This window comes from Monodelphis domestica, chromosome 2 (genome assembly GCF_027887165.1).
Source record: "Monodelphis domestica isolate mMonDom1 chromosome 2, mMonDom1.pri, whole genome shotgun sequence".
Taxonomy (NCBI): Eukaryota; Metazoa; Chordata; class Mammalia; order Didelphimorphia; family Didelphidae; genus Monodelphis; species Monodelphis domestica.
The window spans coordinates 71,320,100-71,338,338 of record NC_077228.1 but is presented as its reverse complement, the minus strand read 5'-3'; the positions used below and the strand labels follow the sequence as shown (position 1 = coordinate 71,338,338).

General features: G+C 33.0%; 1 protein-coding gene across 4 annotated transcripts in view; it reads left to right on the top strand.

The window, feature by feature from the left end:
* COP1 (COP1 E3 ubiquitin ligase) overlaps window positions 1–18,239 on the top strand; it is a 329,094-nt gene that overhangs the window by 263,537 nt on the left and 47,318 nt on the right. For all 4 annotated transcript variants that reach the window (XM_007480833.3, XM_007480832.3, XM_056815582.1 and 1 more), the window contains one exon: window positions 8,658–8,818. In XM_007480833.3, coding sequence (XP_007480895.2) covers window positions 8,658–8,818 — 161 coding nt within the window. The remainder of the gene's footprint in view (window positions 1–8,657; window positions 8,819–18,239) is intronic.

Sequence of the window (18,239 nt, the reverse complement as noted above, 5' to 3'; positions counted from 1 at the left end):
ACTCCAAGATGAGGAAGTGAGGAAGGAACTTGACTAGTCTCTCCCTAATTCCTTCTGAACCACTTTATTTTTTAAAATTTTTTAAGTATTTTTTCCATATGAATAAGTTTATATAGTGAATTTAGAACATTATTCCTTGGTTACAATAATAGCATTATTTCCCTCCCTCCCATCCACCTACTCTTCCCGTAGCCAACGTGTGATTTCATTGGGTATTACTTGTGTCATTGATCAGAACCTATTTCCATGTTGTTGTTTCCACTATGATGTTCATTTAGAGTCTATATCCCCAACCATATCCTTTCGACCCATATATTCAAGCAGTTGGTTTTCTTCAGTATTTTTACTCCCACAGTGTTTCCTCTGGGTGTGGAAAGTGGTTTTTCTCCTAGTTTCCTTCGAGTTGTTCAGGGTAATTGCATTGCCACTAATGGAGACGTCCATTACATTCGATTGTACTACAGTGTATCAGTCTCTGTACGATGTTTTCCTGGCTCTGCTCTTCTCATTCTGCATCAATTCATGGAGGTTGTTCCAATCCCCATGGAATTCCTCCACTTTATTATTCCTTTGAGCACAATAGTATTCCATCACCAACATATACCACAATTTGTTCAGCCATTCCCCAATTGAAGGGCATCCCCTCATTTTCCAATTTTTTGCCATCACAAAGAGTGCAGCTATGAATATTTTTGTACATGTCTTTTCCCTTATTATCTCTTTGGGGAACAAACCCAGCAGTGCTATGGCTGGATGAAAGGACAGACAAGTCCTTTAGTGCCCTTTGGGCATGGTTTCAAATTGACCTCCAGAATGGTTGGATCAATTCACAACTCCACCAGCAATGAATTAATATCCCTACTTTGCCACATCCCCTCCAGCATTCATTACTTTCCTTTGCTGTCATGTTGGCCAATCTGCTAGGTGTGAGGTGATACCTCAGAGTTGTTTTGATTTGCATTTCTCTAATTATTAGAGATTTAGAACACTTTATCATGTGCTTATTAATAGTTTTGATTTCTTTAATTGAAAATTGCCTATTCATGTCTTTTGCCCATTTTTCATTTGGAGAATGGCTTGATTTTTTGAACAACTTGTTTAGCTCTTTATAAATTTGAGTAATTAGACCTTTGTCAGAGGTTTATATAATGAAGATTGTTTCCCAATTTGTTGCTTCCCTTCTAATTTTGGATGCATTAGTTTTGTTTGTACAAAAACTTTTTAATTTGATGTAATCAAAATTATTGATTTTACATTTTGTAGTTTTAAAGTCTTTCCTTTCCCAAAGATCTGACAAGTATACTATTCTGTGTTCACCTAATTTCCTTATACATTCCTTCTTTATATTCAGGTCATTCACCCATTCTGAATTTATCTTGGTGTAGGGTGTGAGATGTTGATCCAAACCTAATCTCTCTCATACTGTCTTCCAATTTTCCCAGCAGTTTTTATCAAAAAGTGGGTTTTGTTCCCCAAAATTGGGATCCTTGGGTTTATCATAGACTGTCTGGCTGAGGTCATTTACCCCAAGTCTGTTCCACTAATCCTCTTTTCGATCTCTTAGCCAGTACCATATTGTTTTGATAACTACTGCTGTATAGTATACTTTGAGATCTGGGACTGCAATTTATCCTTCCTTTGCATTTTTTTCCATGATTTCCCTGGATATCCTTGATCTTTTGTTCTTTCAAATGAACTTTGTTCTCTTTCTTTCTAATTCAGTAAAAAAGTTTTTTGGTAGTTCAATGGGTATGACAATAAATAAGTAGATTAATTTGGGTAGGATGGTCATTTTTATTATGTTAGTTCATACCACCCATGAGCAATCAATGTTTTTCCAATTGTTTAGATCTAGTTTTAATTGTTTGGAGAGTGTTTTGTAGTTGTGTTCATATAGTTCCTGTGTTTGTCTCGGCAGAAAGATTCCCAAGTATTTTTTATATTGTCTAGGGTGATTTTAAATAGTATTTCACTTTCTAATTCTTGCTGCTGAAATGGGTTGGATATATATATAGAAATGCTGATGTCTTATGTTGGTTTATTTTGTATCCTGAAGCTTTACTAAAATTGTTGAATGTTTCAACTAGCTTTTTGGTTGATTCTCTAGGATTCTTTAAGTAAACCATCCTATCATCCTCAAATAGTGATAACATGGTCTCCTCATTGCCAGTTCTAATACCTTCAATGTCTTTTTCTTCTCTAATTGCTACTGCTAGTGATTCTAGTACAATGTTCAATAATAGAGGTGATAATGGGCATCCTTGTTTCACTTCTGATCTTATTGGGAAGGCTTCTAGTTTATCCCCATTGCAGATGATGTTTGCTGATGGTTTTAGATATATACTGTTTATTATTTTCAGGAAAGGCCCTTCTATTCCTATACTTTCTAGTGTTTTCAATAGGAATGGGTGTTGTATTTTATCAAAGGCTTTTTCTGCATCTATTGATAATCATGTGATTTTTGTCGCTTTGCTTGCTGATATGGTCAATTATGTGGATGGTTTCCCTAATATTGAACCATCCTTGCATTCCTGGTATGAATCCTGCCTGGTCATAGTGGATGACCCTTGTGATGACTTGCTGGAGTCTTTTTGCTAGTATCGTATTTAAGAATTTTGCATCTTTTTCTTTCTCTGTTTTTGACCTGCCTGGCTTTGGGATCAGTACCATGTTTGTATCGTAAAATGAATTTGGTAGAACTCCTTCTTTACTTATTGTGTCAAATAGTTTGTATGATATTGGGATTTGTTGTTCTTTGAATGTTTGATAGAATTCATTTGTGAATCTATCTGGACCTTGGGGATTTTTTCTTGGGGAGTTCTTTGATGGCTTGTTCAATTTCTTTTTCTGATATGGGGTTGTTTAGGTAATTTATTTTTTCCTCTCTTAGTCTAGGCAATTTATATTTTTGTAAGTATTCATCTGTATCACCTAGATTGTCATATTTGCTGCCATAGAATTGGGCATGGTAGCTTTTAATGATTGCCTTAATTTTCTCTTCATTTGAGGGGAGGTCTCCCTTTTCATCTTGGATACTATCAATTTGGTTTCTTTCTTTCCTTTTTTTAATTAGACTGACTAGTACTTTGTCTATTTTATTTGTAGTTTTTTCCAAACTATCATCTTCTAGTCTTAATTTATTAATTCAGTAGTTCTTTGACTTTCAATTTTATTAATTTCTCCTTTGATTTTTTTGGATCTCTAATTTAGTCTTCATTTGAGGATTTTTAATTTGTTCACTTTCTAGTTGTTGTTTTTTTTTTAATTTGCATGCCCAATTCATTGACCTCTGCCCTTCTTAATTGGTTAATATATGAACTCAAGGATATAAATTTCCTCCTGAGTACTGCTTTGGCTGCATCCCCTAGGTTTTGAAAGGGTGTCTCATCATTGTCATTTTCTTCAATGAAGTTATTAATTGTTTCTATGATTTGTTCTTTAACCAGTTTTGTAGAATCGTAGTGTTTAATTTCCAAATAATTTTTATTTACCTCTCCATGTATCCTTACTAATTATTATTTTCATTGCATTGTGTTCTGAGAAGGTTGCATTTATTATTTCTGCTCTTTTGTACTTGTTTGCAATGTTTTTATTTTTTCGATTACCTGAAAGCCACGATCAATAAAAGAATCTGGGCATAGTATTTTAAGAAATTATCAAGGAAACCTATCCTGCTATCAGAATCAGTGGGTAAAGTAGAAATTGTAAGAATCTACTTGTAAGAATTGTAAAAATTGTAAGAATGATTGCCTTCAGAAAGAGATTCAAAAATGAAAAATCCCAGGAATACTATGGCCAACTTGTAGAACTCCCAGACTAAGGATAAAATACCACAAGCAGCCATAAAGAAATAGTTCAAATATTGGAGAGCTACAATGAGGATTACACAGGATTTATTGTCTTTGATATCAAAGGATATGATATTCTGGAAGGCAAAAGAGACTAGTTTTCCTAATGAATATTGATGCAGAAATTTTAAAGCACTAGTAAGATGATTATTAAATATATTACAAGGATCATTCACTTAACTGAGTGAGATGTTAGTAATATAAAAATGCTTAAATATTAGGAAAACTATTAGCATAATTAACCATATCCATAACATAACCAAGAAAAATCATATGATCATCTCAATATATGCAGAAAAATCTTTTGACAAAATACTATACCCATTCTTATTAAAATACTAGACAGCAGAATGAATGGAGCCCTCCTCATAAGGTAAGTAGTATCTATCTAAAACTATCAACAAAAATTTTCTATAGTGGGGAAAAGCTAGAAACCTTTCTAATAATACAAGTCACGAAATAAGGATTTCCAATGTCATTACTATTATTCAGTATTATACTAGAATGCTAGCTAGGATAATAAGAAAAGAAAAAGAATTGAAAGAATTAGAATAGGCTATGGAGAAACAAAACTATCACTTTGCAGATGTTATGATGAATAGGAAATTAAACAAAAAATGAATCAACAAATAACAATTTAATAAAGTTGCAGGATAGAAAATCAACCTTTATAAATCATCAACATTTCTTTATATTGACCAGCAGGAAGAGATAGAAAAAGAAATCCCATTTAATTTAATTAATAATATAAAATACTTGGGTGTCTACTAAGACATATCAAGGAACCATATGAACACAGTTACAAAACATTTTTCACACAAATGAAGTTTCACCAACTGACCAGAGATTGTGCAGCTAAAAAAATAATAACAGAATTCATTTACAAATACAAAAAGTCAATAATATCAAGAGAATTAATGAAAAACAATGTGAAGGAAGGTAGCCTAGCAGTACCAGATCTCGAACTGTATTAAAAATCAGTAATCATCAAAACAATTTCATTTTGGTTAAGAAATAGAGGTATGGATTAGTAGAATTGATTAGATACATAAAATCTCATAATGTATGATAAATAATGACAGTAGTAATTAGTGTATGATAAATCAAAAGATTCAGGCTTTTTTGGATAAGAATTCACTATTTGACAAAAACTATTGGGAAAACTAGAAAATGTTATGGTAGAGATTGGGAATAGAGCAATATCTCACATCATATGCCAAAATATAGTCAAGAGGGGCACATAATTTAGACATAATGGGTGATATAAGCAAATTAGAAGAGGATAGAATACTTTACCTGTCATCTATGAATTAGGCACGAATTTATTTATAACCAAATAAGAGTTGAAGAACATTAAGAATTATAAAATGACTTATTTTGATTATATTAAAAAGGGGTTTTACAAACAAGGCTAATACAACCAAGATTAGAAGGAAAGCAGAGATAGGCAGAGGTAAGATAGCAGCTTAATAGCAGCAAAAACTGAAATCATTCTGACAGTTTTAACAAACTAATCTTAAAAAAGCGTCTGAAAATGACAGGAGTCAAAAACCAACAGTAAGCTGGAATAAGGGAACTCTCTCTGAATACAGCTTGAAAGGTTGGCAGAAAGTCAATTTTTATGGGATAAAGGGTAACCAGAAGCAAAACTGCACATAGAGGAGTGCTGATCACCACTATCACCTCTCCATGCCACCCTCACCCACCCACCTAATATACCAAGTTCAGTGACTGGGTATAGGCCAACATCATGATCCTGGCCTACACCAACAGAAAAACACTTCACACCCACCCCCTTGAAGTCCCAGGCCCTGGCACCAACCGCAGAGAGGCCCATAAGTCCACAGCACTGGCCCTTTCAAGCCAACAACAGAGGAGACAGAATCATCAGATTTCAGAATTCCCAGTCCACAGGCAAAAAAAAGCCAGGAAAATGAGCAAACAGCACAAGAAACTCCTATCAAAAATTTCTATGGTGACAAATAGCAAAGCACAGAATTAACAGGGGACAGTGAGATCCAAGCAACCACATGCAAAACTTGAAAGAAAAATGGAAATTTGTTTCAAACATTGGAAGAGCTCAAAAAGGAATTGAAAAATCAAAGGTCAGAGAAAATCAAGAAAAAAATGAAGGTAATGCAAAAAAAAAACCAAAATAATAGTTTAAAAAGCAAAATTGGTCAACTGGGGGGAAAAAAGGCACAAAAATCCATTGAAGAAAAGAGTTCCATGAAAAAGAGAATGGACCAAATGGAAAAGGAAGATGGCATGGTCATGGAAGAAATTCAATCTTTAAAATTCAGAATTAGGCAAATAGAAGCTAATGATTTCATGAGACATCAAGAAGAAATAAAATAAAGTTAAAAGAAGGAAAAATAGAAGGAAAGCAGAAAGCTGGGGGAGAAATTTTATAAGAAATATCTCTGGTAAAGTTCTCATTACTCAAAAAATACAGAGCTTAGTAAAATTTACAAAAAAAAAAGTATCATTCTCTATTTGATAGTCAAAGGATATAAACAGGCAATTTTCAGGTGAAAAAATCATAGCTATCTATAGTTATGAAAAAATGCTCAGATTCACTTGTGATTAGAGAAATATGAATTTAAACAACTCTGAGATACCACCTAATCACTATTAGGGCAGTCAACATGACAGAAAAGGACAATCATAAGTGTTGGAGGAAATGTGAGAAAATTGGGATACTGATGTACTGTTGAGAGTTGTGGTCTGTTTCCATCTATTCTGGAGAACAATTTGTAATTATGCCCAAAGGGCAATAAAACTGTGCATATCCTTTGATCCAGCAATACAAATACTATATCTCAAAGAGATTTAATAATAAGGTAAAAGCACCCACCTATTTGTATAAAAGTATTTTTTGCAATGCTTTTTGTGGTGGCAAAGAATTGGAAATTGAGGAAATTCCTATCAATTGAAGAATGACTAAGCAAGTTGTAGAATATGATTTCAATAACATGCTATTGCAATATATGAAATGATGAATAAAATGATTTTTTTTAAAAACCTGGAAAGACTTTCATGATGATGCAAAGTGCAGTGAGTAGAACCAGAAAAACATTGTTTAGCTAACTGCAATATTTTTTGATGAACAATTCTGAATGACCTAGTTATTCTCAGAAATATGATGATCCAGCATATTTCTTAAGGACTTAGGACAAAGAATGATATCTACCTCCAGAGAAAGATCTGTAGGGGTTAGAATGTAGAGCAAAACATACTATTTTTCACTTTAACTTATTTGTGTTTTTATTTTGGGGTTTTAGTTTTATATAAGTATTCTCATAACAATGACCAATATGGAAATATGTCTAAATAATCATATATGTATAGCTCAAATCAAATTGCTTAACATTTCTGGGAGGTGGATGGGATGGGAGGGAGGTAATTTGGATCTTTTTTGAAATTTTTATTATATGTAATTGGGAATATAAAATGTTGAAAATGAATTTAAAATGTTTTACATGTAATTAGGAAAAATAGATATTTAAAAAGTAAAAATAATTTTAATAAAAATTTTAATTATTGTGTATATAGATTTTTAAACTTTGTATTATTTATGTCAGACTGATTTGTCTTCTTTGTTTTAATTCCTTAATTTATAGCTTTTTTCTTTTCCCTCTTTCAGAGTCATGATTTTTCATTTCTCTTGGTATATATAACAGTTGGTCTTTTAATGTTTTTAACATCTGTTACCTTCTAATTTAATGCGTCTCATTCTCTGGCCTTTGAAACTAAGACAACTATAACCATATTTCTTAAACCCAAGTATTTTAATATGTATGTGTGTGTGTACACACATATGTATATTTAGATATATATTCATATGTTTGCATATATGTAGATATGTTCCCTATAACCATTTCTTAATGTTTACGCAACCATTTTTCTTTAAAGTTATATATAAAATCAAGAAATAATCCCTAGAGAGAGAGCTTGAGGACTTTTCCTTTACAGTAAAATGCATGCATTTTATTACACATAAAATATAAACAATATATTTAATTCTCATGTCAATTGAATAGATTAAGCCTTTCTAGAATTGGAATTTATCCACTTAGTGGCAGCCCAAAGCAAAAAAACAACAATAAAATCTATAAAATGATTTTTAGACTAAATGGTCTCTGAGAACCTTTCCCTACAAATTGAGGTGCTTCCTTTTAGTCTGTAATATGAATCAGTCTCTATCACCTTACTTAGCATTTTTCTTAACTATTTTCAATATCTATACTTTTTTAGGCATTTGGGAAGTATCTACCTTATTAAAGTAAAATATATTAGCTGTAAATACATACTAAGAAATCAGTGTCATCTACTTTTATGATCTCCTAAAAAGGACAAAGAATTCATTTCAGCCAGTGTTAAGTCTGATGAGAATAGACTTAAATAATCTCTTGAAATGATCTCCACTTCCTGCCTCAGCTCTCTATATCCAAAAAATTACCAAGTCTCCTTTCTATCTCTATAGTATCTCCTGCATTCAGACTTGCTTCTATTTTAGACTTTTCATCACTTCTCACACTCCATATAACTTCCAAAGTAATATACCTAAAACACAGGTCAGTCTATGTCATTCTTGTGCTCAGAAATTTCCACTTGCTCATTATTACCTCTCAGATGAAACATAGACTCCTCACTAGTATTTAAAATCCCTCACAAACTGACTTCATCTTGTCTTCCCAGATGTAGTATTTGTTTTTTCTTTTGGCATACTTTCTCATAAGGATTTATATAAGTAATGACTATTAAAAGTTCTCCCATTCTAAAAATAATTTATGCTTTTATTTGCAGGAAGTGAAAATAATTCCCTCTACTTATACTACAAAGGCCTTTCAAAGACATTGCTGACTTTTAAGTTTGATACAGTCAAAAGTGTCTTAGACAAGGACCGGAAAGAGGATGACACAAATGAATTTGTTAGTGCTGTTTGTTGGAGGGCACTGCCAGATGGGGTAAGTTTCAAGTTATGATTTAGTTGAACTGTAAATAGCTCTCTTAAATATTAAGTTAAAGATGTATTTAGAGCATTAACACAGTTTTCCTCATTGTCTACACAATGTTACATTATTATAAGACAGAACTTTTAATGATAATTTATTTAGTACTGTGGTAAAAATTGATGCTCATATTGGTTTTGTAATGTAGAAAACAAAAAGAAAAAATGTCTGTCGTGTTGTAGTTCAGTACTCTGTTAATGAAGAACTATTCCCTACAAAATACATGATTGCAAGGTTAAATATCTTCGTTTTTTATTTTAATTTCTCAGATGGGAAACAATATTTTTTTCAGGTCACAGTTAAGAACTAGGAGTAAGCTCAAGAGCATCTAACTTGTCTTGCCTTTTAGCCAGTTCAAGTTACACAGAGTTATATATTTTTCTTGAATCTGTTGTAAAGGAATGTCCTTGCCTCTTAACATTTCAACATTTTTTACCAAAATAATAGTCTTGTCATCTTCTCTTTACATATTTGGCTACTTTTTTTGTAAAAATTTTTTTCCATTTGACATAATCTTTTAGGAAATGGTTCATGCACAACTTTACTTTTGTATTAAGAGTTATTTTATAGAAGTAGCTTAAAATTGTATTGGTTCATTTTACTGGTTTTACCATTGTATAGTATGCCTACATTTTCTTCTCATATCATACTGTTTGGTATGCATTATATACTTTTGTTTCCTGCCCAAAAGTATTGATTTTTGTTTTTGTTTGGCTAAGAGGTTGATATGATAATATTTTCACCTGCCTTAGTTAGGTTATTTTGCCAAAATTGAAAATACTACATAATAAATGTTTTGCCAAAATCAGCAACTTTCCTTGAAATTGAATGATTGAATCTTTTGGCAGCTTTATTTCTTATTTTTAAAGTAATTTCTTAATAGACCACTTAAGAAAATCTAAACTAGCCATTGGACTCCCTCTACAATCCACACAGATGCCAAAGGGTACAGTAGCCCTCAAGTCCAACAGAGAGCCAGGCCAATGAGAACATAGCCAGAAGAAAGGGGCAAAAAAAGTGAGCTAGAACTAGTACAGCCCAATGTATACCCTTTGTGATATAATCACTCAGTCCCTCCCCTGAAGAGACACAGAGGAGGTGGAGTCCGAGGTCCATCCTCATTAATTCATCATAGGAAGGTCTTATCGATGCCAGGAAGTCAGCCACATATGGGGAATGGGAGTCCAAAGTGGGGTCTAGATTAATTTGGGGGGTCAAATGCCTTTTCAGTCCTGCCCTAAATCCTATTATTCAATTTTATAACTTGGAGAAGAAACTGTTTGTTGCTTTAAAATAAAACTTTTCAAGATGGGGCTAAAGAGAAAATTATTTTCCAATTCAATATTAATTTTCCACAGAACAAAAGCACTTTAATCAAGAGCCTCAACAAAATCTAATCAAGGGACTTAATAATTAATAGTAAAATACAACATTATTTTATTTTTATTTTATGGGTTAGAAAGAAATACAAAATAATCTATAAAAATTAGAAATAAGAAACCTGAAGCTTTTCAACAACAACAGAAATCCTTCTCTACTTCTGAGATCCATGCAGACTCATTTTCCTGAGTTAAATCTTGCTTCTGATACTTACTAGATATATGACCCTGAGCTAATCACTTAAGTTTTTTTGACTTAGTTTCCTCCTCTGTAAAATAAGCTGGAGTAGGATATGGCAAACTACTCCAGTATTTTTGCCAAGAAAACCCCAGTTGGGTCAGAAAGATTTGGGCACAACTGAAAAGTTAAGTATTAGAAAGTCATCCATCTTAGGAACTAGGAATATTGTGCTCTGTTTATTATTGACACTTTAGAACCACTGAACATCTTATTTTTCAACTATCGCTGTTACCTCTTGAGCTCAGATTCAGCCCACAGGCTAGATGTTCCCTACTCATGCATAATAATATCAGCTAGATATATTTTATATCAATGCTTATAATTTCTAAGAATGAAGAATAGATTAGCAATAAAGAAATATTAGATAGCCATCATGATCATAGCTCTGTTTATTACCTCCTTCCTCTAACTGAATTTCAGAAAGTTAAGACAATTCATGACTGCTTCTTTCCCACCTCTACTGTAAAAATTAATTTAGTCTCTAGTAATAGAATTATTATGTTTTATGAGGTTTATTAAGGATTATTAGAAATCAAGGAATAAAGAAAATACAAACAAGAAAACCACATGCCTAGGACTGATTAGCCCATTCAAAACCCCCAAACTTAACTTACTCACTACATCCTTGCAAATGGAAGAGGGTGAAGTAGTCATTGCTGCCAGTTAAATACTCCTTGTGATCTCGCCCAGCTAGAGACTCAGGTAAGATTATAGGGAATTCTGGGAAATACCAAGGATTTCTGGAGATAGAAGTCTAGGGTTCAAATCTTCATTTTACATCCTCCTCCCCACCCCCCAAGGCCCGAAGAAGACTAGTCTCTCTGCTGGGTCTAATAAACATACCAACTTTGAAATTACAATAATTTGAGGATAAGAGGAAAAGAGAACAAAACCAATAATTGCTAGATGTATTGATAAAAAGCCAGTTAGGGGGCAGTCCCCTTTGGCACGAAAGTATACATATAAATAAATGTTCAATCAACCACACCCAGAGTTCATTCTTGATCTTCTCGTGCAGCTTATGGTCTGTGGAGACATCTTCATGGTGTCATCTCCAAACAGTTCAGTTTCTGGATTCAGAGGTAGCATGTTTTTTTTTCTTTTAATTTGGTCATTTTTAAACATTATTCATTGGAAACAAAGGTCATTTTCTTTTCCTCACCCCCTCCCACCACCCCTTCCCTAGCTGATGCGCAATTCCACTGGGTATCACATGTGTCCTTGATTCAAACCCATTTCCATGTTGTTGGTATTTGCATCAGGGTGTTCATTTAGAGTCTCTCCTCAATCGTGTCCCCTCAACCCCTGTAGTCAAGCAGTTGCTTTTCCTCATTGTTTTTACTCCCACCGTTTGTCCTCTGCTTATGGATAGTGTTTTTTCTCCTAGATCCCTGCAGAATGTTTAGGGACATTGCATTGACACTAATGGAGAAGTCCATTATGTTCGATTATACCACAGTGTATCAATCTCTGTGTACAATGTTTTCCTGGTTCTGCTCCTTTTGCTCTGCATCACATCCTGGACGTTGTTTCAGTCTCCATGGAATTCCTCCACTTTATTATTCCTTTGAGCACAATAGTATTCCATAACCAACATATACCACAATTTGTTCAGCCATTCCCCAGTTGAAGACCATTCCCTCATTTTCCAATTATTGGCCACAGAGGTAGCACATTTCTAAACCTAAAATTTCTCTCAAAGGGAATTTAAACTTTGCAATTTAAAATAATAATATTTATACATTCCCCGCCCCCCAAAGAGGGTGATTGAAAAACATAGGGATCACTTAGGGATGCATGGCTGAGTTATGAGGTATATGAATCAATTGGTAAGAGAAATAAGAAACATCAAAAAAATCCAAATAAAAATGATAATTTCTGGATGAAATATAGTCTTATGTGTTAAAATTCTAAGTAAAGGAAAAATAAATCTATACTAGGTCCTTGAATCAGGGGCTAATTAAAATAATGTAAGCAATTAAGCATTTACCCAGTCAGTATCCAAGACTACAGAAAGTTGCCACATTATGAAAGGTAGAATAGGGACTAGATTATAGGAGCCAGGTAGGAGCCAAATTTGAGATACATGTCTGTAAATATTTTCACAAAGAGTGTGGACACAAGGAAGGCCTACGTCTTAACATATGTCAAGCGTTGCAACCTTGAGTCTCACACTGGGTTCAAGTCCTTTGTTTTGGGTTAGAAGTGCATCAGTCCTACCTGGATTGGTTTCTTCTTTTTTTTGACCTGTGTGCTCTTTTGGCACAATTCAGGTTTAGCTTTGTGCTTCTTTGTCCCTGCGCAATGGCTCTTTTGTATATCTTGTCCTGGAATCAGACAGAATCATTAAGCAAAGTCCCATAATTTTTTTTTAAAAATTAGTAGCATCATTTTTATAGTCTCAAGCTTTTGGGGTATTTTAAACTTATATTACTGCTAAATCAAAAAAGTTTAAAAAATGTTAATACTGGTGACATGTGCTTCAAATATAAAAAGGAGAGAAAAAATAAAAGAGTAAAATAGTATATTGCAAATGCCAGAAAAATATAATAATAAGATTTTAAAATTCAAATATATACCATATAATCATTGACACACTGTCAGCTAAGGAAATGTAGAATACAAGGTTTCTCACCAAAGATGAGATCCATTTCCTCTTCATACCTGGCCATGATCCAAGTACAAGCAAATGAATTTCACATGGTAAAAGTTTTTTTATAAAGGACAGTAGTACAAATATGTAGATATCAATATCCCCAAAATTCTCAACAGTCCGGTTAATTACAATAGCAAACAAACCCACTATCATATTTAAATAAGTTGTTGTTGAAAAAAAATCCAAAACTCATGTCTAAAAGTCCCCTTAAAATCAATTTGAGATATTTAGCTCATTAAATTTTTCAAAGGTTGTTATACAGTTGTAACCAGTTCTGATGAAGTCCATCTATCCTCTATGTGACAATTTAAAAGTCAAAACAGAAAAAAAGTTGTTTTTATATGGGCTTATTCAGGGGAAAAGCAACAGAATATAACAATAGTTAAAACCCAGTACATTAAAAAGATTCAGTGTAACAGAATAGTATTGAATGCATTAATATCTGAACTTAAAAACCAACAAAATTAAATCTTAAAAGAATCAGCAAAATGCAATAAAATACAGAGGTTTTAATAAAACATTGGAGTCTGAAAAGCCTTAAAAATATAACCTCCAGTCTCTTTAAAGTTCATTTTTTTTTTATCCATTTAGATGCCTATTTTCAGAAGGCAGAAGATTGGTAAGGGGTAGTTGGGGTTCAAGTGATTTGCCCAGGGTCACACAGCCAGGAAGTGTCCAAGGCCAGATTAGAACCCAGGACCTCCTGTCTCTAGGACTGGCTCTCAATCCACTGAGCTGCTCCCCCATAGTGAGGGTGGGTTTTAGGAATCTCCATTATTTTATTTAAAAGTTTATTTATATTTAGAATATAACAGTTATCACTTATAATACCCAGTGGAATTGCATGTCAGCTAAGTTATGGGAAAGTTGGGGGGAGGGAAAGGAGAGGAGGGAGAGAAGGAATATGATTCTTGTAACTAAGGAATAATGTTCTAAATTGACTAAATTAAATAATTAATTTTTTTTAGAAGATGATATATCAGTTGTCAGTACTTGACCCTATTTTAAAAAGTTGCAGCAAACATATTTCATTCCAACTCTATCCTACTCTATTTTTTTTAATTTTATAATATTTTATTTGATCATTTCCAAGCATTATTCGTTAAAGACAAAGATCATTTTCTTTTCCTCCCCCTCACCCCCCATAGCCGACGCATGATTCCACTGGGTATCACATGTGTTCTTGATTCGAACCCATTGCCATGTTGTTAATATTTGCATTAGAGTTTCGTTTAGAGTCTCTCCTCTGTCATGTCCCCTCAACTGCTGTAGTCAGGCAGTTGTTTTTCCTCGGTGTTTCTATTCCCACAGTTTATCCTCTGCTTATGAATAGTGTTTTTTCTCCTAGATCCCTGCAGATTGTTCAGGGACATTACACCGCCCCTAATGGAGACGTCCATTACATTCGATTATACCACAGTGTATTAGTCTCTGTGTACAATGTTCTCCTGGTTCTGCTTCTCTCACTCTGCATCACTTCCTGGAGCTTGTTCCAGTCTCCATGGAACTCCTCCACTTTATTATTCCTTTGAGCACAATAGTATTCCATCACCAACATATACCACAATTTGCTTAGCCATTCCCCAATTGATGGGCATCCCCTCGTTTTCCAATTTTTGGCCACCACAAAGAGCGCAGCTATGAATATTTTTGTACAAGTCTTTTTGTCCATTCTCTCTTTGGGGTACAGACCCAGCAGTGCTATGGCTGGATCAAAGGGTAGACATTCTTTTGTCGCCCTTTGGGCATAGTTCCAAATTGCCCTCCACAATGGTTGGATCAGTTCACAACTCCACCATCAATGAATTAATGTCCCTACTTTGCCACATCCCCTCCAGCATTCATTACTTTCCTTTGCCATCATGCTAGCCAATCTGCTTGGTGTGAGGTGATACCTCAGAGTTGTTTTGATTTGCATCTCTCTGATTATAAGAGATTTAGAACACTTCTTCATGTGCTTATTAATACTTTTGATTTCTTTATCTGAGAACTGCCTTATCCATGTCCCTTGCCCATTTATCAATTGGAGAATGGCTTGATTTTTTGTACAATTGATTTAGCTCTTTATAAATTTGGGTAATTAAACCTTTGTCAGAGGTATCCTACTCTATTTTTGAAAGATATAGGTTCAGTAATATTTATGTACTTTCCAAAAATCATGCAATGTGATTACTTTATATATGTAAATAATTCTAAGTGTTTAGATATAGATTTTAAAGGTTTTTCTTTGTTTTTTACCTCACAAAGACTTTTTTGTCAAAGATTTGTTGTCTTCCCTTCCCTATTGATTTTAGAACCTTTTAGTCTGTGAATTTTTTACTAATCAAAAAATTCTTTAAACTCCTTTTAATCATTTTAATTATCATTAATTGCTCCTACTAACCTTTTCTTATGTGTCAGAGGATCCCAAATGTTCTAGGTGTATGGTAATAACTGTCCCTTTGACTACTTTTAGTTTTGCAACAAATTTGGGTGATCTATAAGAAATACATTAAAGTTTACAATATTTTATCCTCAGCTATTTTGAGAGAAATTATAATTGCACAATAATTACAATAACGAAATTTCAGAGTTAGAATTCAGAAGTCATATATTCTGAAAAAGAATCTCTTCTATGTATCCCAGTTAAATGATTATTTATTCTTTGTTTGAAAAATCGCCCTCAATTAGAATCTTACTACTTCCCAAGGCAGCTTGTTACCACTTTTAGTCTATTCTAATTGTTAGGAAATGTTTTACTGTATCAGAGCTATTTCTTAATAATTTATTATCTATTAGTCTTGGTTCTATTATAAAAGGCTACAAAAACCAAATCCAATCCATCATTTAAATGTTAGGCAGTTTCTATATCTATATTCTTATAGTCATCTTTTTTCAAACAGATTTTTATCTATTCCGTTGTTTTTGTATCTTCTTCTATAACTTCCAAAAAATTTAAGTCTGATCAATTCATTGAAAAATAATGACATTATGTGTGATTTTCATTACATTTTGCCAAGGACTTCCAATCTCTAACCCCAACTCTCCCCCTTTTCAAAGGAATGGTTAAAATGTTTTCCAGCATTTCTTCTTTTGGAACACGCTTGATCACTAAAATGTTTCAGTTTTGTTATTTGTGGTTATTCTTTCCATTTATATTGTAATTTTGTATATTATTTTACTACTTCTGCTTACTTTGTTTTGCATTAGTACATGTAAGGTTTTTTATCATTATGTTCTTCATTTCTTACAGAATAGTTAATATCCATTACATTTATGTACCATTTGTTTGACCATTGATAGTCATCTACTTTAACTTCTTTGCTGCCACAAAAAAAAAGTTGGTACATTTTTTATTATGTGGAAACTTTATTTTTCTCATTGACTTTCTTGGGGCATAGAATCAAAGATGTGGACATTTGAAACCATTCTTCATAATTCCAAATTGTTTTCCAGCATAGCTGGACCAATTCACAGTTCTACCAAAGCATATTAGTGTGCCTGTCTTTCCACAGCAACCTCAAACACTGAATCATCCCAGTTTTATCATTTTGTTGGGTGTGAGTTCAAACTTCAGGGTTGTTTTGATTTGAATTTCTCAGGTTTCGAACATTCTTTTCTGTAATTGTTAATATTTTTCAATTCTCCATTTGAAAGCTCATATTCTTTAACCACTTATCTATTCCTCTTAGTCATATTCTCTCTAGATTCTCATATGGCTTTTTAAAAAATTCTTTTTATCTTTTTATATTATTCATTTTATTTTTTAAAATTCTGTCCTTCCCATTTTCCCTTTCCCTCATGGAAATTTAATAAATAAACATGTTAATATATAAATAAATATGAAAGTAATATATAAAAATGTATATAAGTTTGTTGAGGGAAATAAATTCCTACGTTAGTCATGTCCAGAAGATATCTTTTTCTGGATTTTAAATTCACCACCTATCAAGATGTAAGTGGCCTGTGTTTTATGTTGATCAGTATCCTAAAGATTTTCAAAACTTTTTTCCCCCTAAAATGTTATCATTGTAAAAATTGTTCTCTTGGTTCTTCACTTAGCATTGCTTCCTAGAGATCTTTACAGTTTCTTTTGAATTTCAACATTTCATCATTTTTTAAGACATGATTTTCCTTTACACTGTTGTATCACTATTAGCTTAGCCATTCTCCAGTAAGAGTATATTTCCTTAGTTTCCAATTTGTGGCTAACCTGAAAAGAGTTTTTGTAAATATTTTTGTACATTTAAGACTCTTTTCATCAATTTCTTTAAGGTATAGTGATAATTTGTATGCAGAATTAGTTTAGATATATAAAATTAGTAACTGAGTCAAAAGTATGCTTTTAGTTTTTTGAGTACGGTTCCAAAATATTTTCCAGGATGGCTGAACCAATTCACATCTCCACCAACACTACATACTGGTATGCCACTTTTCCTGCAGAGCCATTTTTTAACATTCTCCATTTTCCTTTTCTTGTCATCTTTCTTGAATTATAGATATAGGGTAAAACCCTCAAATAGTTTTCATTTTTATTTCTCCAATTATAGTGGTTTAGAACATTTTTTCATATGGCTTTTGATAGCTTAGATTGGCATGGTTTTGAATTTTAATTCTCGATCTTCACATCAGTTAGCCAAATACTTGTTTGTCCACTATTTAACAAATATTGTGTTAGCCACTGGGTAAGATATGGATCCAGCCACAAAAACTATAAATCTTATATATAAGTTCTCTTGACAGAACAATTTAATTCAACAAATATTTATTAAAGACCTACTATGTCCTGAGCACTAGGAATACAAAATGAATTATAACTGCCTTAAAGAACCTTAAATTTTCCTGAGTGATATAAAATATAGGGATAAATAATTAGCTAATTTCAAGAAGGAAGACCATTAGTATGCAGAAGGATCAGGAAGGGCTTCCAGTAAAAGCTGGATCAGAGGTAATCCTGTAAGCTAGAGATTTTAAGAAGCAGAGTTAAGGGAAGCAAATAATCTAATCATGGAGGACCACAGGCCCATATTGGACAGCTTTTAATGGAATAAGAAGTGACCATTTTACCTGGAAAGACCAGTACATAAAGGGGAATAATATGAAGTAGTTTTTGAAAGTTGA